This window comes from Xyrauchen texanus, chromosome 15 (assembly GCF_025860055.1).
Source record: "Xyrauchen texanus isolate HMW12.3.18 chromosome 15, RBS_HiC_50CHRs, whole genome shotgun sequence".
NCBI lineage: Eukaryota > Metazoa > Chordata > Actinopteri > Cypriniformes > Catostomidae > Xyrauchen > Xyrauchen texanus.
Genome location: NC_068290.1, coordinates 31,047,562 through 31,073,805, shown reverse-complemented (window position 1 = coordinate 31,073,805; position 26,244 = coordinate 31,047,562). Strand labels below are relative to the sequence as shown.

Here is a 26,244-nt window from a genome sequence, read left to right as displayed (position 1 = left end):
GAAAGTCCTGTCCTAAACTCACTCCATTGGTCGAGCCAATGTTGCCATGTTTGGCTAGACGGGATGCTCATACAAACAGGAATGTTTTGATACCACCAAAGTGTTACACTTTCATTTGATGAAAAGGAAATTCTTGACATTGTTAATAATTTTATGAATAAAAATAAAGATTGGACTGATATTGACATCATTAGTAAAAGATATTATAGAATGTATAGTAAAACCATTAACACATATCTGCAAACAATCCTTCAGAACAGCAAAATGAAAATGGCAAAAATAATTCCTATTTATAAAAGTGTAGATATTCTCCAATTATAGACCAATTTCTGCACTTTCCCAGTTCTCAAAATTGTTAGAAAATCTATTTGTGCAAAGGCTTGATAATTTCATAGAAAAACACAATTTATTGGGTGAACATCAGTATGGCTTCAGAGTAAATAGGTCCAGCGATTTCTATTGCAATGGACACTGAGGGGGTGTTTATAGACTTAAAAAAAAAAAAAAAAAGCATTCGATACTTTTGATCATGGCTTATTAATGAAGAAACTGGAGAAATATGGTATTAGAGGGATTGCTTATTCATGACTAAAGTTACCTTGATGACAGATATCAATATGTATGAATAAATAATGTTGAATCTGATTTATCGAAAGTAACTTGTGGGGTTCCACAAGGTTCAGTGATGGGCCCCCCAGACTGTTTATACTATTTATTTATTTATTTATATATATATATTTATTTATTTATTAGTGTCAATTCCTAAAATGTGTTATATTTGATTAAATATAATATAATGATAAGATAAGATAAAACGTATTATATTGCTCCGGAAAAAGTTTGGAAAGGCTTCTGGAAAAGGGAAATGGAAGTCTTAAAGAAATTCTTTGATATTAACAAGTTAACATTGAGTCTAAGTAAATCGTCTTGTTGCAAATCAACAATCAAGTTAAAATTATGATCAATGGTGTTGAAATAGTGTATGAAAATATATTTCTGGGTGTGATAATTGATCATAAATTATGTTGGAAACCACATATAATGTAAAAACAAAGTCTAAAACCATTGCAATATTATATAAAATTAAAGATATCTTATATATTGCTCTCTCATAGTTCCATACATTACTTGAGGAGGTATGGGGAAACACTTACAAAACTAACACTAATCCAATTTTCAGGCTACAGAAGAGACCTATTAGAATTGTAAATAGATCAGATTATTATGATTCAACCAACGAAGTATTTTTTTATATTACATGCTTTAAATTGTTTTGATCTAATTGATGATCATAAAACTGCACAGATGTTGTTCAAAGCACAAAATAATTGAATTCCTTTGTGTATTCAGAGGTTGTTTGAAATAAGAGAGACCCAGAATGAACTTAAAGGAATATGTATGGTTTTAAAAATATACAGTGAGGAAAATAAGTATTTGAACACCCTGCTATTTTGCAAGTTCTCCCACTTAGAAATCATGGAGGGGTCTGAAATTGTCATCGTAGGTGCATGTCCACTGTGAGAGACATAATCTAAAAAAAAAAATCCAGCAATCACAATGTATGATTTTTTAACTATTTATTTGTATGATACAGCTGCAAATAAGTATTTGAACACCTGAGAAAATCAATGTTAATATTTGGTACAGTAGCCTTTGTTTGCAATTACAGAGGTCAAACGTTTCCTGTAGTTTTTCACCAGGTTTGCACACACTGCAGGAGGGATTTTGGCCCACTCCTCCACCCAGATCTTCTCTAGATCAGTCAGGTTTCTGGGCTGTCGCTGAGAAACACGGAGTTTGAGCTCCCTCCAAAGATTCTCTATTGGGTTTAGGTCTGGAGACTGGCTAGGCCACGCCAGAACCTTGATATGCTTCTTACAGAGCCACTCCTGGCTGTGTGCTTCGGGTCATTGTCATGTTGGAAGACCAAGCCTCGACCCATCTTCAATGCTCTAACTGAGGGAAGGAGGTTGTTCCCCAAAATCACACAATACATGGCCCCGGTCATCCTCTCCTTAATACAGTGCAGTCGCCCTGTCCCATGTGCAGAAAAACACCCCAAAGCATGATGCTACCACCCCCCCTGCTTCACAGTAGGGATGGTGTTCTTGGGATGGTACTCATCATTCTTCTTCCTCCAAACACGGTTAGTGGAATTATGACCAAAAAGTTCTATTTTGGTCTCATCTGACCACATGACTTTCTCCCATGACTCCTCTGGATCATCCAAATGGTCATTGGCAAACTTAAGACGGGCCTTGACATGTGCTGGTTTAAGCAGGGGAACCTTCCGTGCCATGCATGATTTCAAACCATGACGTCTTAGTGTATTACCAACAGTAACCTTGGAAACGGTGGTCCCAGCTCTTTTCAGGTCATTGACCAGCTCCTCCCGTGTAGTTCTGGGCTGATTTCTCACCTTTCTTAGGATCATTGAGACCCCACGAGGTGAGATCTTGCATGGAGCCCCAGTCCGAGGGAGATTGACAGTCATGTTTAGCTTCTTCCATTTTCTAATGATTGCTCCAACAGTGGACCTTTTTTCACCAAGCTGCTTGGCAATTTCCCCGTAGCCCTTTCCAGCCTTGTAGAGGTGTACAATTTTGTCTGTAGTGTCTTTGGACAGCTCTTTGGTCTTGGCCATGTTAGTAGTTGGATTCTTACTGATTGTATGGGGTAGACAGGTGTCTTTATGCAGCTAACGACCTCAAACAGGTGCATCTAATTTAGGATAATAAATGGAGTGGAGGTGGACATTTTAAAGGCAGACTAACAGGTCTTTGAGGGTCAGAGTTCTAGCTGATAGACAGGTGTTCAAATACTTATTTGCAGCTGTATCATACAAATAAATAGTTAAAAAATCATACATTGTGATTTCTGGATTTTTTTTTTTAGATTATGTCTCTCACAGTGGACATGCACCTACGATGACAATTTCAGACCCCTCCATGATTTCCAAGTGGGAGAACTTGCAAAATAGCAGGGTGTTCAAATACTTATTTTCCTCACTGTATATATAAATAGACGTAGCTGTCAAACTTGTGGAGTAGTTGTGAAAAGGAATTAAGATAATACATTTTTGTATTAAATATTTGGAACCTTTGTTTTGCTACTGTTTTGTTTTGTCTTTGAAAAGTCTAAATATAGTGGTGAAAGAGATAACTATTAGGATATGTTATGTAAAAGGGTCGGCATAATAAGCTCTTCAGCCTTCACATTTTTGGTCAATATTCTTTGTTTTTCTTTTAAATGTAATGCTTTATTTTTATTTATTTGTATGTGCATTCATTTTGGAAATTTGTTAATAAGGGCCAAAAAAAATTCAAATGGCTCACTTGTAGTTGATTCTGCATGTTAAACTGCGGGTGAAAAGATTGCACTCATCAACTTTAATTGAACATATGTGGTTGTATTAGGGTTTTTCTGTGTGTGTTAAGTATTTTTGTGCTTTTTCGTGTACTCTAACTTAACTTTTATAAATGAATCATTATATTAAAGGATCTCTGATTAATGAGTGGGTTGAAGAGCCCCATTAGCAAACACAGTTTATGGCCATCCACTTTAACAGTGAGGGGTGTGTGTGTATGAAAGATGATTAAAAACTAAAATGATACATAATGTATAAAGCGGGGACCTATAATTCAGACAGATAATTTATTGATCACTGTGGGAAAATAAACAAGAAAAATATCCCGCACACTGCTGCTGCTTGCAAATAATATTTATTAATTTATTACAACGTCTCGGTCATGTGACCATCAGGCATTATAAAACCAACTTTCACAGTGACAGAGATTGTTTTTATTGTTTATATACCTGTTTTTTCCCACACGCCTTCTGATAATCTATCGGGAATGTGGTGGTTTTTTGTATAATTGACACTACACATGCACTGGGTTCACTTAAACTAAATTGGTGCAGGCCTTAAATTAATATTCTGGGTTCAATACAAGTTAAACTCACTCGATAACATTAGTGGCATAATGTTGATTACCACAAATTATTTTGATTTCTTAAAAAAACAAAACAAGCAAAAATGCAGGTCACATTGAGGCACTTACAATGGAAGTGAACGGGACCATTTTTGAAGGGTTTAAAGGCAGAAATGTGAAGCTTATAATTTAATAAAATCACTGACATTAATTATTCTGTTAACTCCTGTATGAGCTGTAAAGTTATTTAAATCATTGTTTACTGAGATTACTGGGTTTACATGGCAACAAAGTTGTAAAATTGGCTATAACTTTACACAGAAAAGGTTGATGGGTGATTTTATCACATTCAAATAATGTTAAATGCATACTGTTTTCTTGTTGCAATACAATTGAAACATTCAAATGTGAGTAACATTTCCTGTAGATGTCATTGCTCCTCACTTGGGGAACTGATGTCTGCTGTGTATCCAATTATCAAAAGTCCTTTTGATTCTTCACATGTCATTGGCTCACCTTTTGGCATTAAACATACATCAGTGCCACCTACTGACTGATACTGCTTATTGCTGTTTTGGGCATGTGAAAGCGCAAGCTTTATTTCGGTAATTATTGGGCTGCACTGGTCGCAAAGTGTGTTTCGTGCTGTAGGTTCAGTAGAAGGGCCAGAGTAGGATTGAATAGCACTGCAGGAAACACCGTTAAGAGTACTTTTACTGTGGTGTTCGCTTTTGTGGAAAATGTACGTTCAAGAAACGTTAACAAAACCGAAAGTCATGAAAATCATACGGTTCTGTTTTTTTTTTTTTTATGGAACCGGTTCTTTGTTCAGTTCGACATGAAAATTTTTATAGAGATTAAAAGTGTTTATATTATAGCCTTGAGTTAATACACAAGATTTCAATTGATCTAGATTCTAGCTGAAAAGAGTTAGACCTTACCTTGATCATTTAAATCTAAAGTTCACTACATCATGTCCTTTTTCACATGCCTTTGTGCTTTTTTATTTTTTTTTTTAACAAGACGACTTTCAGGCTTATCAGATTTAACAGAAAGACTAAACTCTCATTGTTTTCCAGACCTTTTTTTTTTTTTTTTTTTTTTTTTTTTTGCTCTTATGTTTTCACAGGTTATTAGTTAACACAAATTGAGCCAGAAATCTGAAAACTTGCAATAATTTTTCTTGTTTAAATAATATGATTTTTCTAAGAGTCTTTGTCCTCTTCTGTTTCATTGTAGGGAAACTGTCTCTGGAGGAGTTCATCAAAGGGGCAAAGAGTGACCCATCCATCGTGCGTCTGCTACAGTGTGACCCCAGCAGTGCGGGACAGTTCTGAGATCTGTGTCTCATGCTTCATTTTATTTATTTATGGGTTTTAATTTAGTTTTTGATATAGTCACACCTTCCAATCGCAAGGAAATGAAGGGTCCATTCTTTTTCCAGAGCAGGACATCTGGGTCCCATCAGACTGAGCATGGCCAGATATAGACACACACACACACACACACACACACACACACACAGAGATATTGGCGGTATTATCTGTATAGGGAGCTGCACCAAGTCTGCAGGCCTGTGATAGGAGCATCTATCTGAGCTCCAATCACTTCCTGATTAGGAAACAGGTTTCATATGTTAGATACATAGTCAAGAATGATTTCTGATTTCATTAGTTTTATTTTAGCATATATTTTCTTAAGTTTGACCAAGAAAGGAACATTTAGTAGTGATTAAAAAGAGGAACGATTTTTCATTTATTGTATTTTTATTTTATTTTATTATCTGATGCCTGAATCGTTCTTCTAAAGAGAAAAATCTCTTGTCAATGTCTAACAGTCAAACAGGTAACAGTAGTGGCACTTTAGTTTTTGTATTGAAAACATCTCAATGTTATTTGAATATTGGGGTACTCAATACAGCACTTTAAAGTCCTTGTCTCAGCCAAATGAATTATTGGCAAATCACAGTATTATTAGCACACTGGACCAATCAATCAGGCATACAGAGCTTTGTTATTGTACACAGATACAACATTTCCCTCCCTATATCAAGAGCCTTATTTCCTAGTGCAGGAAGCGCACATCAATTTTGTGTGGAATAGTTCTGTTTTAGTATGACAAAGTCTACTGTTTCTCTTTTTCCAGTTTTCTAATATTTGCACTCTTGTAACTAGGCTTGTATATAAATATAAAACATGAAATGTCCAGCAAGCATGCAAAATTGCAGCAGTCAGTTTTGTTGACGTTTTTAGTAAAAGCATGTACAGTAACACCAATTTTATCTGCATTTGTGGACCAGAGTATTTGTGTAATTCGTATGCATGTCGTGTGCATATGTGTGTGGTTAAGATCAGTTGCAGCCCTGTTTGCACATCCTGGTTAAGTGTTGTGATGACTTGTTTGCATTATTGCAGAAAGTAGGCTAAGAACGTTTAATAAAAAATATAGCTTTTTTTTTTTTTTTATTCAAGGTTAGTATGATTTTAGAATAAATTTTATTTGCTATACATAACTGGATTGTACACAAACGTCAAGTTACTGAATTGCCTTATACACCCACACAAGTGTTTCTGTTGGTGAGTGATTTTTAAATGGCTTTGTTGCTTTTTCTTTAATCAAGCTTCAATTGCATTCAATTTGCTTGCATCTGAAATGACCTCCTACTGAAGAGTTTCGCTTTATGCTCTTCCCATACACGTTAACATATTGAATAAGGCATGTAATTATGTTGATGCCTGTTGTTTAATATATTAATCTGCCATGCTAATTATTTGATACTCATTTAAAATCAACATGTAATTGGGAGTATGACCCATTTTTCTTCAAATATCCCATGCACTCCTGTGCTTCAGTTTTACTTTATCACTCAATGCAGAACGAGGGAATTCTACAATAGATTATTAAAATTCTAAAAGTTCTCATCTTTTGTTCTGCTTTCAGTAAGCATGAAGTCTGAAGTCACAGAGCAATTCTACTCCTGCCGATATTCAATGTTCTTGAATGTCTCTGCAAATATCTCACCACAGTGCATTCAGTTCTGCTCTACTTTTAATTAAACCTTTTTTTTACTCTTTGAACAACTGCTGTTTTGTAAAAAAAAATTTTTTTTTTAAAAATTGAAATGTTAGATCAAAATGCAATGTTTTAAAGTTTTATGTATTTTTTTTTTTTTCCTTTTTTTTTTTTTTTTCTTTGAAACATCTGACGTACATTTCTGTATCACAATATCATGTGGTCAGGTGCCAAAAATATGAACGCAGTATTGTATAAATTTATACTGTACAATTGTTATTTGTCAAACAAGTTGTTTGTAATTGTTGCATTTTGTATGGTAATCTGTATTTTGTGACTAGATTTAAGATATAGAAATTTGTTTTGGTTTGCATATTGAGCAGAAATTAAATCTTGAGAGAACAGAAAACATGTTGCTGCGTGTCATTTAGTTCAGGTGTCAGCAACCTGGGGTTCAGAAGTCTGAATCTGATTTAAAAATTTCACAATTTTAAGTAAAGAAACGTTATACAGTGAATATAAGGAAATATTTCACTCAAAAATTTAAATTCTATTATCATTTACTCACTTTCATGGCATTCCAGATGTGTGATTCTTTTTTTTCTGCTGAACATAAATGAAGATTTTTAGAAGCATATTTCAGCTCTGTAGGTCCTTTCAATGCAAGAAAATGGTGACCAGACCTTTGATGCTCCAAACATTACATAAAGGCAACATAAAAGTAATCCATACGACTCCAGTGGTTTAATCCATGTCTTCAGAAGTGATGCAATCACATTGGGTGGGAAACGGATCAATATTTCAATCCTTTTTTACTGTAAATCTCTACTTTCACTTTCTCTTTGAAAGTTAATGTGGATATTTAAAGTAAACAAAATTACTTAAATATTGATCTGTTTCTCACTCAAAGTGATTGCATCACTTCTGAAGACATACTGCATATGAAACGAATGGGGTCTTATGGATTACTTTTACAAATCTTGGGACATTAACCGTGTTGGCTCATAAGGTCAGGTTTTCTCTTTTGGAATATTCTCAAATCATACAGGATAAAAAGATCATCAGGTTTACAGTTTGTTCAAGTGCATGCTGTTGTTAAAGCTGGAGGATGTACCATATAAATCTGGATTATATATATGGTGATGATATAAGTTTAATTTGTAATGGAAAAAAAGATTAATATAAGCATTTTCACAAGTGGACACAAACACGCCTTTTGATATACAAACTGTACATACATTGGAAAATGATTAATTAGACTTTTACAATCATCCTTGTTTTTCTTAATCTACTTAAATGAACTTGCCTTCAAAATAACATTAGCCACAAGATGTCAGCAAATTTCGAGGGAATTGCAGAAAGTAGAAGGATTGTGGTGGGTACTGGAGAGGTTCACAATAACTAAGACAACTGAAGACTGTTGTAATAGTTTGTAATAGAAAATACAAATGTTAAATTGCTTTAGAATAGTAATATATTTGAAAATCAAATGATTTCAAGTTCTTATCAGCTATGTTCCCACAAAATTGTTACTGCAAGATAGCATACCTCTCTTAAAATATGTTGTCATAATAATTAGCAACTTGTTTGCATTCATATGAATTCACATCTCTTTGGAGTAAGGAAAAGTTTTGAGTGCTGTGTTTGGGATGATCTGCCTAACCCAAGGGCCTAAGTGAGAAAATCTTACTCCTGTCTGAACTTTTTAGGGGTACTCTGGTGCAACTCTATGTATCTTCTGTCTTTGTATAATAAAATTGTGCCATGCCTATTTACCACAAGAGGAGCATTCCTCAAAAGTGTTTAACAATACAATAATGAAGACATTCAAGATAAGTTTATTACATTTTCTAATAATTTCTCATTCATATTGTTTTAAAATATGATCCAAATGGTTTTATATATATAAAACCCAATATTAAATAAGTTATATACTGTTTGTAAGTGATTTATTAGGCATTGTTGCTTGTGTTGAAATACTCATTGTCAATTTAGCACATCTTTCAAATATGGAGTGATTCACAATTAGGGTGTGATACCGTTTTTTACTTTTTGATATTCTGAGAAGGCACGAGTCTGTAGCTGTGAAGTCTGGATTCTGCAACAGTAGACTGGAGTTGTTCTCACACTCAAGAGATGACATCATGTGAATCATGTGAGTCAGCAGGATTAGTCCTTACGGAAATGTTCCCATGAAATTCAATTCAAAACATTATAGATGCAAGAGACAATGAGCATTTCTTATCTTAACACTTTTAAAAAGGTGGTGCATAAGAAAGATGTTATCCAATAATTAAAAAACACACACACTCAAGGATACTCCGTGTGAAATTATCAGAGTGCAAGTTTGAGCCTTTATTGGACAGGTATGACTGGTAGAAAGTGTCTATTTAGTTTGTGTGCCCTGTACAAACTGCTTTCCCATTTTGCTAACAATTCAGAATCATTACCTGTCAGACTGGTTGAAGCTGAAGCTCTTCTCCAGGTCTAAACAGGATTTTTTTCTTTTGAGGACTCAGCCATGCCACACCCTTGTGAAATGTCCCATGAAGTTTGATAAGGATGCAGAAGGAGACATGGTACTGATTGTCTAACAAATGTTATTTTATTTTTTATTTATTTTTATTCCATAATTTGTATTATAATTATATATATATATATATGAGAGAGAGAGAGAGAGAGAGAGAGAGAGAGAGATTTTCACATGCACAGTTTGGGAGCTGACCAGCAGGAAAAGCATATAATCTCCTTTGTATTCTGCCAAATGCATAAATGTAAATGTAAATGTATTCGTCTGTGTGACAAATAAAAATAACTTAAAAATAACAACATTATATATATATATATATATATATATATATATATATATATATATATATATATATATATATATATATATATATTTGACTCTATGAAGGTCTGTACTGAATTCAAGTTATTAAGTATAAAGAACTCAGTCTGTAGTCAGTAAACTGAATCTGTTAGAGGAGCAAATGATGACATTTTACTTGTCAGGTATTAGTTTCTGTTCCCATGACCAATGACTGCAAGTCATTATGTTTTTTTTCCTCACCACTCAATAGTCTTGTTCCAGCATGATCATGACAGTTTCAGCTGAGCACTTTTTTTTCCCCTTTCCCATGTTTTGCTGATTTGTTTTACTGGTCTGCTCATGAAGTGCAGGAGAAACTGATGCCAGACCAACTACATCCCAGATCCGAGCAAAAAGAGAGAGAACATTTGAAGCCTTTAAAATGGAGCCACACCTGTTAGTCTAACGTACACTTTTATCTGCAACCCTAACAAACAAATAGCAGTCTGCTGGTCAACAATAGGCCTACATGTATTTGCATAGGCTCAGACAGAGGGCTAAAAGTGAGCAAACATTCCCTTTCTAAACAAAAAAAACTCATACTTAAAAAACCCTATAGAAACAATTGAATGAAAAGTCGTATTTCATTGTAGCCTTGGTAATATACTGTACGGTTACATCCAATGACACAGCTGACAGACTAAATGGACAAACTGCTCTGCTGCCGGCTGTCAGAGTTTTTACAGATCTAAAACAGGATAAAAACGTCTGAACTCAAGCTCAAAGTTGTGAAAATACAAGTTCACTTTATTTCTGTAACTGGACAGAGCATTGATATTTCACTACATTAAATAATAAACCCCCTTTTTTCGATGTTTACAAACATTTTAAAGACATTTGCTTTAAAAGCAAACCCTTCCGCTAGAGTAAACTCCCACGAAACTCCCACGAGGAGAATATGTTTGAATGTGATAGAGTTTCAGGCGCATTCGGGTTTTAATAACAGTTAGCATGCAGGTAGCGGTCACGCCTTCTACCCGGTTTTGGGCCAATCAGCATCGTCGATTGAATAGCGGCTGCGCAGCGATTGGCTGTGTCATCCCGTCCTCCAGGTAATGAGAGCGCACATTTACCTGTTCACAATAACATTCAGCGTAAAACTTCCTAGAATGAATGCACTTTTCCACTTGATCCTGAATGTTTGGCTGCTCTCCTTTGTGCAGAACTGACGGAGGATGTTGTAATGAGAGTCGGATGCGAGAAGTGGTTTGACCTGTAGTCCGAGTATTCTTCCAACCGTTCCCTGCGACTCACCTGCCATATCCTCACCGACCTGAAAGTCCAGTTTCGCTGAGAGCCGAGAAGTGCACATGGCTCATGATGAGAAGTAAGTCGCGGATGAAAACACTAATACAATGTATAAGACTGATTTAAATGTTATGTTTTTATATGGCACTTTGTTTTCAGCTTTTTGAATTTCATGACATGTTGTATCTCTGTATGTGACGTCTTTTTAAAATGTTGTTTAGTTTGAGTATATACGTAATGTAATTTAAGCATGTATTAATCCCAAGGTTCCTTTCTACATTACTAAAAGGCAACATAAAGAAAAACGAGTAGAGGTCCTAGAATAGAACCCTGTGGCTCTCCAAAATATATATTATTCTGTTTTATTATTTAGTTTTGTCAGTTTTTGTTTTCTATTTAGATGCATCTATATTATATATTTTTTCTAAATTGATTGTATTATTGTTGTGCATTTATTTATTTGTTTTTGTGAATTACTTGTCAGAGTATGGGTTACTACCTTACAGATAAGAAGAAAGAATGAGTGAGAAACATGGATGGTAGTCTTTTGCCATTTGGTCTTTTCTTTAAACTTTTTTGTTTGTTTGTTTGCTTCTCTACAACTGAATGTAGTGGTGGGCCTGGCAAGTGGCTTATATTAGCTAACATACTTTTACAGCCCCTCCCATGCAGCCACTCCTCACTGTAGTGTCTATATCCAGCAGGATATCGTTCATTGTCCAACTGAAAAAGCAATTGTGTAGAAAATGTAAAAGGATAGTGCTGGGAATTTCAGATGTATGCCTGAGGTATAGACAGAGGTGGCCTGTTGTAAATGTTTTGTTAAGTATTATTTTGATTTCAGTGAAGGCTTTAGTATTGACTTAGATATGATTATGAATGTTTTTCCATATTATTAATATACTGATATATTAGACAGGTGGATCACTTTACCATTGTGAAATAATCAGCAACGTCCGATAATCATGTCTACTTGGCAGTTTAACAGACGTGGTCAGCTAGTGTCGGTTTCTTATTATATCAACTAACTGCAGTCAGTGGATAATAAACAATTTCTGATTTCAGTTTTGCAGTGAATTTAAGTCAATGCCATGTAAAATAATTTTGTGTACATCTCATTTGCTGGCATTGCATTATATTTTCCATTGGCCACCCTGCTCTCTATATATTGACATTGGCCATTGAAAAACACATTGGTAGACCAATAATCTTTGGATCAACAAAAAAATACATCAGAAATCTGAACATTCTTGAATCTGTTTCATAATTAGCTTTGATTAATAATTGCTGTAACCATTGTTTATCTGGAATAATATATAGACACCGTACCCCTCTTAAATAAGAATATCTGTATGTTACAGTAAACGTCTGGTGGTGGTGGTCCCTAATGAGATCCCATCACGTCGTTCCTTCACCAGTGAAGATGAGGCTTGGAAGTCTTACCTGGAGAACCCACTGACTGCTGCCACCAAGGCAATGATGAGCATCAATGGAGACGAGGACAGTGTGGCTGCCTTGGGACTGCTTTATGATTATTATAAGGTCAGAGGTCATCTTATAATACACCAATCATTAACTTCCTGTGAAATATTTGGACACACTTGATTGAATGTGTTTTTTTTTTATGACTTTACTATTATTCTGAAATGTGTGAAATAGTAATAATAAAGAATGAGAAGTGGTGTCCAAACTTTTGACTGGTAGATTACAAAATGCCCAAAGAAAGCAAATGTGTCTAAAGGGGTGTACATGCATGTTTTAAGATCTTAGTGTAACATTAGACACTAAGTTATTATACACACTGATCCATTAGGTTCCTAAAGAAAAGAGGATACTACCAGTCCCCAAACTCCCAGAAGATCATGAAAAGAGGTTAGTTTAACATACATGCTCAGCTAAAACTTCGGTATCATCAACTTATTTGGACTAACACTGTCATTCCTTCAATAGGATAGGTCAAGATGAATTTGAGTCAACAGACAGTCGTATTCATGTCCTGAAGTCACTTCCTGTCAACCTGTCCTTGAACACAGACAGCCACAGTGCATTGCCTGTTGAGGGGGGTGTTGTGGCCACTGTGAAGGCTGAGGTTTATGCTCCGGCATTCTCCAGCCATCACCATCAGCAGGGGATGCAGTATCAACGCATGCACTACCACCAGCCTTTGCAGGAGCCAGCGAGTGTCAGTCATGATGGATACATGAAGGATGAACAGTGCAGTACACCAGATAGCACCTTTGAAGACTCCTACCCTGAAGAGACCATGGTGAGGTTTCTGAAACTATATGCATATGCAAAGAATTGGCAAAATTCTATTTAAAAGAGGTTAAGATCAAAATAGCATGTCTGCTTTCCAAAAGTATTTAATGTCAACTACCCAAAAACATGTCAGTGTGTCACAGACAGTGGTAATGGTTCAGATCCAGTAATGATTTTCAAGAACAATTGATTTTTATCAGCCAGTTCTTTCACTCACTGAATTATTCAAAACGGTCCTTGGCACTGAAATGCAAGTCATTACTTTCATCATATCAATATGAATCGAGAACTACTATTGTATTTGGTGTACTTAAAGGGATAGTTGACCCAAAAATGGAAATTCTCTGATCGTTTACTCACTCTCATGACATCCCAGATGTATATGAATTTCTTTCTTCTGCAGAACATAAACAAAGAATATCTCTGCTCTGTAGGTCCATACAATGCAAGTGAATAGGTACCACTATTTTGAAGGTCCAAAAATCACATAAATGTAGCATAAAAGTAATCCATATCTTCAGAAGGGATATGATAGGTGTGTGTGTGAGAAACAAATAAATATTTATAGGGGCTGCAAGCATTACAATTTTCATGGAAAGGTATTACTTTTATGCAGTCTTTTTGTGATTTTTGGACCTTCAAAATTTTGGTACCCATTCACTTGCATTGTATGAATATACAGAGCTTAAATATTCTATCAAAAATCTTTGCTTGTGTTCATCAGAAGAAAGAAAGTTATACACATCTGAGATGGCATGAGAGAGAGAAATTTTCATTTTCGGGTGTACTATTCCTATAAGGCTTGTGACACTTATTGTAAATACTACCTGTGTCTGGTTGTTCATTTTGCAGTGTCTAGCTAAAGCTACACATTAAGAAAAGATTTGAACGGGTCTTAATAAATGGTGCTTTGATTAAAAAAAATTTAAATTGTTGCCAAAAAGTAGTACTGTTTTTGTTTCGGATATTCATTGAGTAAATTATTAGGACCAGATATTTTCAAGTACCATAAGAAACGTTAATGGAAATGTTATGTAGAGTCAGAATTGAACCAGCATTATTAAATCCATTATGATTCCTATTCCTAATGTGTTTTCTCCATAAGCTCACACCTCTGTGTCATACTCTTTATCAGACGTACAGGGTACCCACCTCACTAGGGGCACACGATTTCACCCAGGAGCATCCAGGGGTGTAAGTACACAATTTCAAACCCTTTTATTTTAATAGAAAAGTAAAATTCAAAATTATCCCCAGTTTTGAAATCCTAAGCAATGAAATGTGCATTTGAAATAAATCAGTCTGGAAATTCTGTCACGATTCCTTAAATTCAGGGGCCTGGGTAGCTCAGCAAGTATTGACGCTGACTACCACCCCTGGAGTCACGAGTTTGAATGCACGGTGTGCTGAGTGACTCCAGTCAGGTCTCCTGAGCAACCAAATTGGCCCGGTTGCTAGGGAGGGTAGTCACATGGGGTAACGTCCTCGTGATCACGATTAGTGGTTCAACCATATCAATGAGGCATGTGGTAAGTTGTGCGTGGATCACGGAGAGTAGCATGAGCCTCCACATTCTGTGGGTCTCCGCGGTATCACGCACAAAGAGCCACGTGTTAAGATCCGCGGATTGATGGTCTCAGAAGCGGAGGCAACTGAGACTTGTCCTCCATCACCTGGATTGAGGCGAGTAACCACACCACCACAAGGACCTAGTAAGTAGTGGGAATCTGGCATTCCAAATTGGGGAGAAAGGGGATACAAATTATTTTTATTTTTTTTAAAGATTCCTTAAATTCTCAGCAAACAGTTCAGACTTCATGATTTTACCATTTAATGTTAAAGGGATAGTTCACCCAAATATGAAAATTCTATCATCATTTACTCACTCTAATGCCATTCCAGATGTGTATGACTTTATTTCTTCTGCTGAACACAGACAAATCTTAGAAGAATATTTCTGCTGTAGGTGCATACAATGCAAGTAAATGGTGACCAGAACTCAGATGGTCCAAAAACAACATTAAGGCAGCATAAATTAATCCATGCAACTCCAGTGGTTAAATCTGTGCCTTCAGAAGTGATAGAAGTGTGGATGAGAAGCATATCAATATTAAGCCTTTTTTTTTTTTTTACTGTAAATCTTCACTTTCACTTTCAGCCACCTACTGGTTGGGGCTGGTCAAAGGTAGAGATTCATTGTAAAAAGGACTTAATATTGATCGGTTTCTCACCCACACCTTACATTTAGCTTCAGAAGACATGAATTAAACCACTGGAGTCTTATGGAATAATTTTATGCTGCCTTTATGTGCTTTCTGGACATCATGAGTTCTAGTCACCATTCACTTGCCAACAGTAAGGACCAACAGAGCTGTGATTTTATTTTATTTTTTTCTAAAAATCTTTGTGTTCTGCTGAAGAAAGAAATTGGGATGGCATGTGGGTGAGTAAATTATGAAAGAATTTAAATTTTTAGGTGAACTATCCCTTTAAAGTGGGCTGAATGTTAAATGTGAGAGACCTGCATTGCTACATAATTTGCATCGTCATGACTTTTCACAAACGTGGAGGGCTAAAGTATTTATTTATTATTATTTAGATTTTTTTTTTTTATTGATTTTCATTTACACAGCAGTATACCTCCCTCTCTTAGAGACATCTTCCAGTACACGATAGAGGCGAGTCGCTCAGTCCGTGTGAAGGCCGGCGAGGGGCCGATGATCTATCTGAACAAGGGCCAGTTCTATGGCATCACTCTCAGTGAAACTGGGGCCAATAAGGGCCTCCGTCATCCCATTAGTAAAGTGCGGGTGAGGTCTGCTGTAACCATGACAACCACTCAAAACCATTGTGTTCAGATCTTTAGTCCAAGTATGTTTGATATGAAGGACCAGTATCAAGCACATTAGTGTCACTTTAACTCTTTGTCTCTCTCTTTCTGTCTCTTCATCAGAGTGTGGTGATGGTGGTGTTTGGACAGGATAAGTGTCGAGATGAACAGCTAAAGCACTGGAACTACTGGCACTCCCGCCAGCACACAGCCAAGCAGAGAGTCCTTGATATAGGTGAGATTCTCCAAAATAGTGGAGATATTGCATATGTTTCGGGATGTGTCTGTATATGTATATGACTGTTTGAGTGTCATATGCTTTCTGTGCTGAATCAGAGGACATAACTACCTACATTTAAAATGAATTGTTCACATAGAAGAAATTACTGTATTATTTACATGTTAAGCTGCAATGAAGTGTACTAAAAAAAACTCAAAATAAATTTCAAATCACACATACTTCTACCTTGTTTGATGCTTTGGGAGAGAAGTGCATGAGAGAGATTGAAGAAAGAGAGCAACCAGTTAGGAGCAATGTTTTGCTCATTCAAATGTTTTTCAAAAAACAATGTTTAAAACATTTAAATAGGAGAGTGGTTTCCTACCCTGTTCTTGGAGGCCCCCCCATCACTACACATTTTGTATATCTCCCTAATCAAACACACCTGATTCAACTCATCCGCTCGTTAGTGGAGACTCAAAGACCTGAATTGGGTGTCAGAAAAGGGAGAAATGCAAAATGCTCAGTGTTGGGGGGGCCTCCAGGAACAGGGTGGGAAACCACTGACATAGGACATAATGTGGACATAATTTGTTAGTATGTTTTTTTAATTTTATTTAGTTAAACGAGTTGTATGATCATCAGTTAAGATTTCATGTTTTAAAATAATTAACTGAATTCATTTTTTTTAAATGAGAAATATCATATGAATGTGGCTATCATGATTCTAAAATGTGGCTGCTGATTAACTGTCAAACAAACAATTGCGATTATGACGACTGTTTTAGGGCTGTGATGATTAATTGTCTCATTAAGGGCTTTCACAATGAATTGCCATAAACATTTTTAAGGTGTGCTTCTTTTCTGCATGTGTGCTTCATACACCTTAAGAAGTCACTTTTACATATTTAACTTCAAATAATAAAATGGGAATAAATTATTATTTCCTTTTAAGGCTTAACTTATGAATGACATGAAAAATAATGTTTTAAATATCTAAATATTTATAAATACTTAAAATATATATATATATTTATAATATTTATATTTTTTATTATACTATGCAATAGTAAAATATATCTTTCCTAATTTCTTCAATTTCACACGTTATTTTAATGCTCTGATTAAACCCACGTGCCCTTATTTCTCATGAAGCAAAATCTTTGAGATTTCTTTTCATCATTTAATCGTGCATCTCCTCTTTGTTACTGCATATCATTAACACTGCATGTATGAACCAGGAACATTTGCCATTAGAGGACTGATTAAAGTGAAACTGGAGCACTTTGCGTTCACTATCACACTTTATACATGTTCGTTTATATTCCCACTGGAGTTTGACGTGAGCCTCAGCTGGCGGTTGTCTCAAATAACTGCGATCAGACGGTTATTTAAGAATCGCGACAGGCCTACACATGAATCTCTTAAAACTCGACCATGGCTGCTCTGTGTGTTTTCCATTTTTGATTTGTAACTAATAAATAAATCACTTTGCGGGTGTAATTCAGTCCATTTCCATCAACACCTCCCTTTATTTTGCGTATGTTGGAGGCATGCCTCTAAATAGAATATTATTTGAAGGAAATGGGCAAAAATTGCCAAGACGTGCTATTTGGCACATCTGAAAGATGCAATCCTCAGAAGACTATCTTAGTAGATCGGTTTGGGCATTTCTTGCCTGTGCTATCAAGGTATGTTTTTCTATACAAACCTTTAGTAAATCTGTGCTTCTGTCTCATAATGAACTCTCTTTTTTTATAAGATTGATTCTGATTGATCAATTGCAGCCAATCGTCAAATATTTTGATTAACTTGTTTCCTACCCTGTGCTAGTTTCATGTCTGGTAGCACTCTTCGCTGTCTCTTTCTTTTCACATAGTAACATAATTGAATAACTTAAATCAATACCTCAAATTCATATATTTATGTATTTAGTAAGTAGCCATGTACAAAGCAGGTTAATGTACAGTCAGTGGGTCATTATTGTGAAATATACCCCTTCAGGATGAAACAAGACCCCTCTTCTTTGTGTCGGGGTCCTGATCATGCTGTCTGGGTTTATTTTATGATAATACCAGTACATTGTCTGTCTGTGATACCAAATAACTGGAGTCCCATCCTTTTGTCCAATTTTTTTCCTCTCTCTTCACTCCCTCATTCACATTATTTGGAGGTGTATCCCAGGAAAACGGTCTGCAACTTTAGCACAATGCTTAGGGCAAAGTACTCTATCATAACTCCCTGTTGGGACGCATCAGGACAATGGGGGTCAGGTTAAATTAAGGGGGGGTTTGACACCTGTGGACCACTGTGATGATCTCCATGGTAGCTGGCAGACTTACATGGTTCAGGTATGATTTTGGAGGATAGAAACCCGATCTGCTGATCCTGATGTTGTCTTGATTTGAATAACAGTATCCAGGTATTTTTCCATAGTGCCTGAGGCTTAATATCAGTATTTGAATAGGAGTGTTAACCGTTGGCGGGGGTGCTGAATCCTCAGACAAACGGGGGCTTGGGAAAGGGTCCTTCTCTTTTGTAAATGGAAGGTTTGAGTAACATCTACTATACATTTAAGGGGTGTTGTATTAACACAGCAGGCAGGCACCATGTCATATACTTGAAGCGTGTAACACAACGCCTCTGTTTGAGGTGAAAATGCACCCCCCCCTTACATTTTTTAATGATCCTGAACATAACCTGAAGTGCTCATATGCTTTGTTTGCAGCTTTGCATATTATTTACATATTAAGGGAAAAAAGGCTAAACTCTTTCCCACATCTTTAATGCCTTTTAAAGAGAATTATAATTAATGCTGAAAATGATTTGCTGTAGTACTAATATTGTGTTTCCCCAATGCCCTCTTCACTCCTGCATCCCTCATCCAGCTGACTATAAAGAGAGCTTCAACACCATTGGTAATTTAGAGGAAATCGCCTACAATGCTGTGTCCTTCACATGGGATGTCAATGAAGAAGCAAAGGTGAGACTGTATTTCAAATGCTTAGGCTATTTATTTGAGTCTCTTATAAAGTTTTTGACACACACCATCTTATTGTCAGCTCATGATGCATTGTGCAGCAAGATAGCAGCCGTTCAGTATGAATTGGGCTTTGGAGGAGATTACAACTCATTCTCTTCCTCTTCCCTTCAGCATCCGATTCACTGTTGGGAGGATTTCCCCCTCTTAGTTCCAGTTCTTATCAAGCTTTCATTAAGTGCACACTTAAGGGAGGATGTACACGTAGTGCTCATGGTCAATATTTGTTTTTCAGAATGGTGTTTTGATGTTGAAGCTTTTAAAGTAGTCTGATGTGTCATTTGAATAGTCAGTGTAGAAGAATTTAATAGTAGGCCTTTAATAGTTAATGCAATATACAGTAAGCTAACACAAACTAACAATGATGTTTTTATCAATTTACGTTAACACAGATTAATAAATGCTATTTAAAATATTGTTCATGGTTGGTTCATGATACCTTATGCATTAACTAATATTAAAGGAATAGTTCACCCAAAAAGTACAATTCTCTCAGCATTTACTCACCCTCATGTTATCCCAGACATTTTTTCTTCTAAAGAACACAAAGATTTTTGAAGAATATTTCAGCTCTGTAGGTCCATACAATGCTAGTGAAAGTGACCAAAATTTGGAAGCTCCAAAAATCACATAAAGGCAGCATAAAAGTTATCCATAAGACTCCAGTGTTTAAACATGTATCTTCAGAATAAACATAATAGGCGTGGGTGAGAAACAGACCAATATTTAGGTCCATTTGTACTGTAAATCTCTATAAATTTCACTTTCTTTTTTTGGCAAGTCTAATTCTGCCATCTACTGGGCAGAGAGGAGAGTTTATAGTTAAAAAGGAGTTAAATATTGATCTGTTTCTCGCCCACACCTATCTTGTGGCTTCTGAAGATACAGATTTAACCACTAGAGTTGTATGGATTACTTTTATGCTGCCTTTATGTGCTTTTTTAAATTTTGTTACCATTTACTTGCATTCTATGGACCAACAGAGCTGAAATATTCTTTTGTAAATCTTCATTTGTGTTCAGCAGAAGAAACAAAGTCATACACATCTGTGATGGCATGAGGGTGAGTAAACGATGAGAGAATTTTCATTGGGTGAACTATCCCTTTAAGGTGCAATGCAGAAATGTATCAACAGAGAATACATGCCTTCCATTGTGGAGATCATCTGATTATAATACGATTGATAGTAAGAAAAATGTTTAGCGTTGATTGTTTTGCATTTGTTAAACGATCATTTTCACTCACGCTCCCACATGTATACCCATATGTAAAGACAGCTTACACTAGAAATATTTGTTTTGACCTTTATATGGTTGCTAACTGATTCCTGTCAAAATTGATCACGTGGCCCTGAGAAAGCAAGAGGTTCTCATAACATTAATCAACAAGTTCATGTATAAAACAACAGCTACAGGCATGGACATGAAAGAACGGGAGACCGTCAGTGGGAAACTATTTTCACCCCAGGCTGAAAGATTCGCTACCTTTCATCTTTCAGCAGTCGTTTTTCCAGTGTCTCTTGATATATTGGCATAAGACGAGTTACAGTTGGGAATATTACAAATCAATTTAGTTTTGCTCATTATTTTAATAAACGGCAGACAAGTAGTCTATGTGGTGTTTGTTTAGAATCAGCATTTAGAGATTTTATGTTAAGATTGTAAACATATTCAAGAGTGGTTGGAGGATTACAAAGATTATCTATTCACTAAAAGTTCACGATTGATGTATGTGACTTTTTGCCGGCATAGGAGGTGCATTAGAGTTTTTTTTTTTTCAGTCCAGATTAAAAAAAAAAGGAAAACTAACATTAACTGCAGTGTTTGTATTCATGATGGCCATGAGGTGCAGTTAACATGGACTCTATGTGGATTTTCTACATTTCATTTGTTTTATTTTGTTATGGTTTTTGTTTTGGATCTGTTTTTGAAAAGCAAAATCAAATGCATGTTTTGCATTTATTGAACATTTAGCTAATTTCATGCTTTTCATTATTTATTTATTCCTGCAGTTCACCTGTTTCGTATAAGGTGAACTGCAGGAATTTAGTAGTTATCTTATAGTCGAGCAGCTTAGTGGAAAAACTGCCCCCCTGGCCGTCCTGTCAGTAGATATTAAGACATGATTTTCTGGTCATATCCAACCTTTTTGTTCCAAGCTTAACATGTTTTGTCAAGCTGACCTGGGGGGAATTTTATTTATTTTTTTTACAGGTTTTCATCACAGTGAACTGTCTGAGCACTGACTTCTCCTCGCAGAAGGGAGTAAAAGGTCTTCCACTCATGATCCAGATTGACACCTACAGTTATAATAACAGGAGTAACAGACCCATCCATAGAGCATACTCCCAGATCAAGGTCTTCTGTGACAAGGTTGGTGCAGTGCAAATGTGCATGTGAAAGAAAGAGGATTTCAAATGTATTGGTTGATGAATTCATTAGACATTCTTGTATATTATAGCTAATTGTCAACAGTCAACCGACCAGCATTACATGTGCTCATGGTAGATTGACATACATAATTCTTACACTGATTGCCTCCTGTGTTTGTCACTGTTATTTCCATAGTGGCTGTAACTGATGTGACCTTTAATCGTTGACACTTTATCCACATTTAAAAATCTATGAATGTCATTGCATTAGTTTTAAATGAAACGATAGATACACTGTTCAAAATTAGGAATGCAAAAAATTATTTGAATGCTTTCTGGTTTTCAAACGTAGTGAAACATGTCCACAGTTAATGTGATGAACTACACCTGTGGTTACTCTGCTAGGACACCTGTGTAAACTTGAGATAAACACTGCATGCATTCACTTAAATGGAATCAGTGGTTAAATGTAATAGTAAAAATGGCTAAGAAAAGTGAAAAGTTAGTTCTGAGAAAAACTCAAGCATGTTTTGTTTACAGTTGCCACTTGGTGACATGACATTTATACATAATTACGGTCTTATTATGCTGGTTTCGATTTAAAACTAGCCAGTACGATCATACACACTCTTCTGTTCCACAGGGGGCTGAACGAAAAATTCGCGACGAGGAGAAAAAGCAGCTCCGGAAGAGGGTCAAAGGTCAAACTGTGGGTGGTCAAGGTCACGATGGTAAGCAATCATCCTGTCAACCATACATTTAATTATACAAACCTGAACTTATAGTGCATTTTCTCCTTGACAATCATTGTCTAGTTCCTCACCAGTTTCGCTGCAGGTTTTGACCAAATATGTGTTGTTTGATTTTTACGACTTTGACCTTATTTGGCCCTGGTGTCTAATAAAAATGTAGGTTTCTCTGTGAATCAGCCTGCTGATATTGAGTTGAGTCGTTGATGTTCTTTCACCCTGTTAGGAAAGAGAGGAGGTTTCGTCACCTTACCGCAGAAGAAGTCAGATATCACGCTTTTCAAAACTATGACAGACTTGGAGACCCAGCCTGTCCTCTTCATCCCTGACGTCCATTTAAACAACCTCCAGAGAGCCGGTCAGGTGAGAAGCAGGTTGAATGTAGTTTCCAAAGCGATACTCAACACAGTACTTGGATCAGTTCTGAACTGAACTCATAGGGCAAGAGACAGTTCCTTCAACTGGCCTCAATCTATCCTTATTTTTGAGCTTTGGATGTGCAATACCAAGCACTGAATATTAAGGTGTGGCATCTTAGTAATGGCTAGGTCATAGTGTCTTATTAAAATTGGGGTTTTCGATTTATCATGTTAATTATATAAAACATAACGTGTTAAAATTGAATCATGCCCCTTGATCTGCTCGTCAATTCCATAAGGGATTTTCTTACCACCTTCATGTTTTTGCAAGTGTGTAGTCTACCAGTGCCCAGCTACTACAGGCTATTTAACCTATTTACAGTCACTGTTGATTGATGCTTATCATGATATACTTGATATACTGTCTGTGAGATTACCCAAGATGCACACCCTATGCCAAACATTCAACAAAAAGAGGCCTAGTAGCGGTCAACTGTCATGAATACTTGAAGCATGTCCAGTTTTCTGTGTTTTGAGCTTTTTGTACTCTGAACAGGTGTTCAGTTTTGGCGTTGAAGAAATGGAGAGTGATGGGTAAGTTTTTATTCATTTCATTTATAAAATACATTGTTACCTTGTAGAAGAAACATATTTTAAAGCTCAGTGAATCAGAATCAATCTAGAGTGTTTTATGTGGTATAAATATTTCTTCATTCATTTTGTACAGGATAACTTTAACATTTCAGGCACTACTGTATATAAAAGTGCAAAACTGATGAATTTGTTGAATCCTGTTTCTCATTAAGGGTGGCATTGAAAAGGACGTTCAGGTCGTCAGAGGATGATGTTTGTGCTCCACCCGTTAAATACAGTAGAGAGGAGAAGAGGGGTATGTATTTGTTCATGGGTGCCTGATTTTCATGTAACCAGAATATGTTTGTATTAATATTTACTGTCATGCATGATGTTTCTGCAGTCCTGCTGTATGTAAGGAGAGAAGCTGATGATGTTTTTGATGCACTGATGCTGAAGTCTCCAACACTGAAAAGTTTGCTTGAGGCAGTAAGTATATCATTCAGTACATTTTAGCAACATATGGGAATTACATATTAGGGGCAGTTAAGACCAAATCCTTTTTCGCTTAAAAAATGTTCAAACAAATGGAACGTCTCCAGATTTGTTTTTAAACGTTATTTTAACTTGATGTGGCATCTTAAATAGATGACTGCTTAGTCCTGTTTATATTGGGAAAAACGTTATTAACTATACAACAGTGTAGAACGATGCAAAATTGCATTTAGTGTGAACAGCCTCTTGCACAGTATTTTGCAGCAGGATCAGGTCAGATTAAGTTGTAAATATGCTGGTATTTACAAAAGGTTTCTCCTTGCATTGTTGTTTGTATTTAAGGCATTTTATTTTTTTCCAAGATATCAGGCAAATACTCTGTTCCTGTGGAGAAAATGACTAAAATCTACAAGAAAAGCAAGAAAGGGTGAGAAAAACATTTATTCAAAAAAAGTTTTTTTTCTTCATATTCTTCATACATTTATTAGTGCTAGAAAGTAAACTGCTTACCTTTTGTAGATTACTCTTTCTAATAAACCTGCACTGTAGTTTGTTTTATATTTCTGTAGTTATAAGATTATATATTTGGCATAACATTTAAAGGAGCACTCCGTAACATTTTAGATCATGCCTTGGATTTACACTGACACCTAGCGGCGCTAGAGTTACAGACATCCTTGAAGAAATTCACTTTACAGTTAGTCATAATTAATTGAATCCACTAGTGAAAGTGTCAAATAACAGGACGGTTACTGAGATTAAGCAAGTAGTGTTCGGCTGGTCATGCGATTCTAAAATGGCAGCCCCCATGTGTGGACCCTCTCCATGTAGAATAAAACAGCTTTTATAAGATTACTGATATGACTGGAGTCTTCATTTTAATGTGAGTGCTCATGATTTCATACATATATTGCACAATTACAATTCATGTCTTTAGCACTAAAACTTTTTTTATGAGAAAAAAATAAAATAATGAGTACACCTTTAAGGAAAAAATTTATTAACTTAACCTATACTCTGTTTTCTCTCTATGTCTCTCTTATCCAACCACTAGTATTCTAGTCAACATGGATGACAACATCATTGAGCACTACAGCAATGAGGACACATTTATACTGGCCATTGACAGTCAGGCTGACTGTTTTCGGGTTACTCTCACTGAAATTTAAAGTTGGTGCACTAATTACATGGATCTGTCTGGAGGACATGGGACTCTGAAACAGCAAACTTATTCTGTGCTAGTCTATTTGGCCCATAAAGAGAAATTGACTCCAGAATTCATTCACTTGGGAATGCACTTCAACAGACCTGCTTGTACAGTTAAACTGGCTTGAATGAACTTCGTGATAGCTAATTTGAGCAACAGGTAAAACGTTACCCCAAAGCTCAGTCAATTTTAACATACATTTTGACATCTTTTCTCTGGTAAATGTTGTCTCCACCTTTTGGCTAACAGGGTGAAACATGTATACTAGACCTTAAAAAAGAGTAATGTTACATATCATGCATTCTTTTCCTTTTAAATAGTGCTCACAGATTAAATGTGACAGTTAAGGGATCATTAACGTCTGAATGTTTTTGTAAAAATTGACTCTTTCATCTTTGTCAAAAGAAGGCACATTGTGTTGTAAATTGTACCCACATCAAATAGCATGAAAACTGGCCCAAATGTTGTTTGCTTCCATGAATACACACTATTCTTTACCTTATGTGTTATGCAGAATTTATGTAAAGTTTACAATTATTCCTTATTGTGTTGTATGTTGATGTTTTGATGTCTTTTTAAAACATACTTTGTACATATTTTTTATGGATTATTTTTTATCAGTTATATCAGAATAAACTCACAAGTCCAGAGTATCTTTACTCTTTCATATTCACATTTATTAAATAGAGAAACTGTTATCTGCTCAAGTCTGGCCTCTTAAAAAATACTATGTCAACTTGTACACATACTTACATTGGTGTGTATGATCTGTCCAATGTTATGAGAAGGCATTTAAAGATGGCTCTCGCCTACATGTGTTGTATCTGACAAAAAGACCAAAATTGATGAGTTTTGTTACACAAACCATCCCAAACTAGTTCTTGTATTGCTAAAAAATAGTCAATAGTTTCTGAGAAACTGAGTTGTATTATGGAGAGGAGAATTTAGTAATAAAACAGCAACTGCCCCATTTTGAGTCTAAGCAGCTTCTCTGCCTTTTACAAGGCAGGGTTATCAATATTATATCAATAAAACAGATGATTACACACACACAGAAAAAAGAGAGATATTTGTCAG

At 35.8% G+C, this 26,244-nt stretch overlaps 2 protein-coding genes across 7 annotated transcripts in view; both read left to right on the top strand.

The window, feature by feature from the left end:
- The window catches only part of ncalda (neurocalcin delta a), an 85,757-nt gene extending 78,414 nt beyond the window's left edge, over positions 1 to 7,343 (top strand). For all 5 annotated transcript variants that reach the window (XM_052143684.1, XM_052143681.1, XM_052143683.1 and 2 more), the window contains one exon: positions 5,172 to 7,343. In XM_052143684.1, coding sequence (XP_051999644.1) covers positions 5,172 to 5,269 — 98 coding nt within the window. In that variant the 3' untranslated portion in view covers positions 5,270 to 7,343. The remainder of the gene's footprint in view (positions 1 to 5,171) is intronic.
- A 3,541-nt stretch (positions 7,344 to 10,884) lies between these two features.
- On the top strand, positions 10,885 to 25,872 carry grhl2a (grainyhead-like transcription factor 2a). 2 transcript variants are annotated; one of them, XM_052143660.1, is made up of 16 exons: positions 10,885 to 11,143; positions 12,426 to 12,606; positions 12,878 to 12,936; positions 13,015 to 13,330; positions 14,429 to 14,517; positions 15,977 to 16,133; positions 16,277 to 16,388; positions 19,262 to 19,356; positions 21,627 to 21,785; positions 22,428 to 22,515; positions 22,760 to 22,896; positions 23,449 to 23,486; positions 23,699 to 23,781; positions 23,869 to 23,954; positions 24,323 to 24,387; positions 25,015 to 25,872. In XM_052143660.1, the coding sequence occupies exons 1-16, from the start codon at positions 11,127 to 11,129 to the stop codon at positions 25,127 to 25,129; spliced, it is 1,797 nt and encodes a 598-aa protein (XP_051999620.1). In that variant the 5' UTR covers positions 10,885 to 11,126; the 3' UTR covers positions 25,130 to 25,872. The 2 variants fall into 2 exon arrangements, with proteins under 2 accessions (XP_051999620.1, XP_051999621.1); XM_052143661.1 differs by having other exon boundaries at positions 14,459 to 14,517; positions 25,015 to 25,868.
- Positions 25,873 to 26,244: the final 372 nt, after the last annotated feature.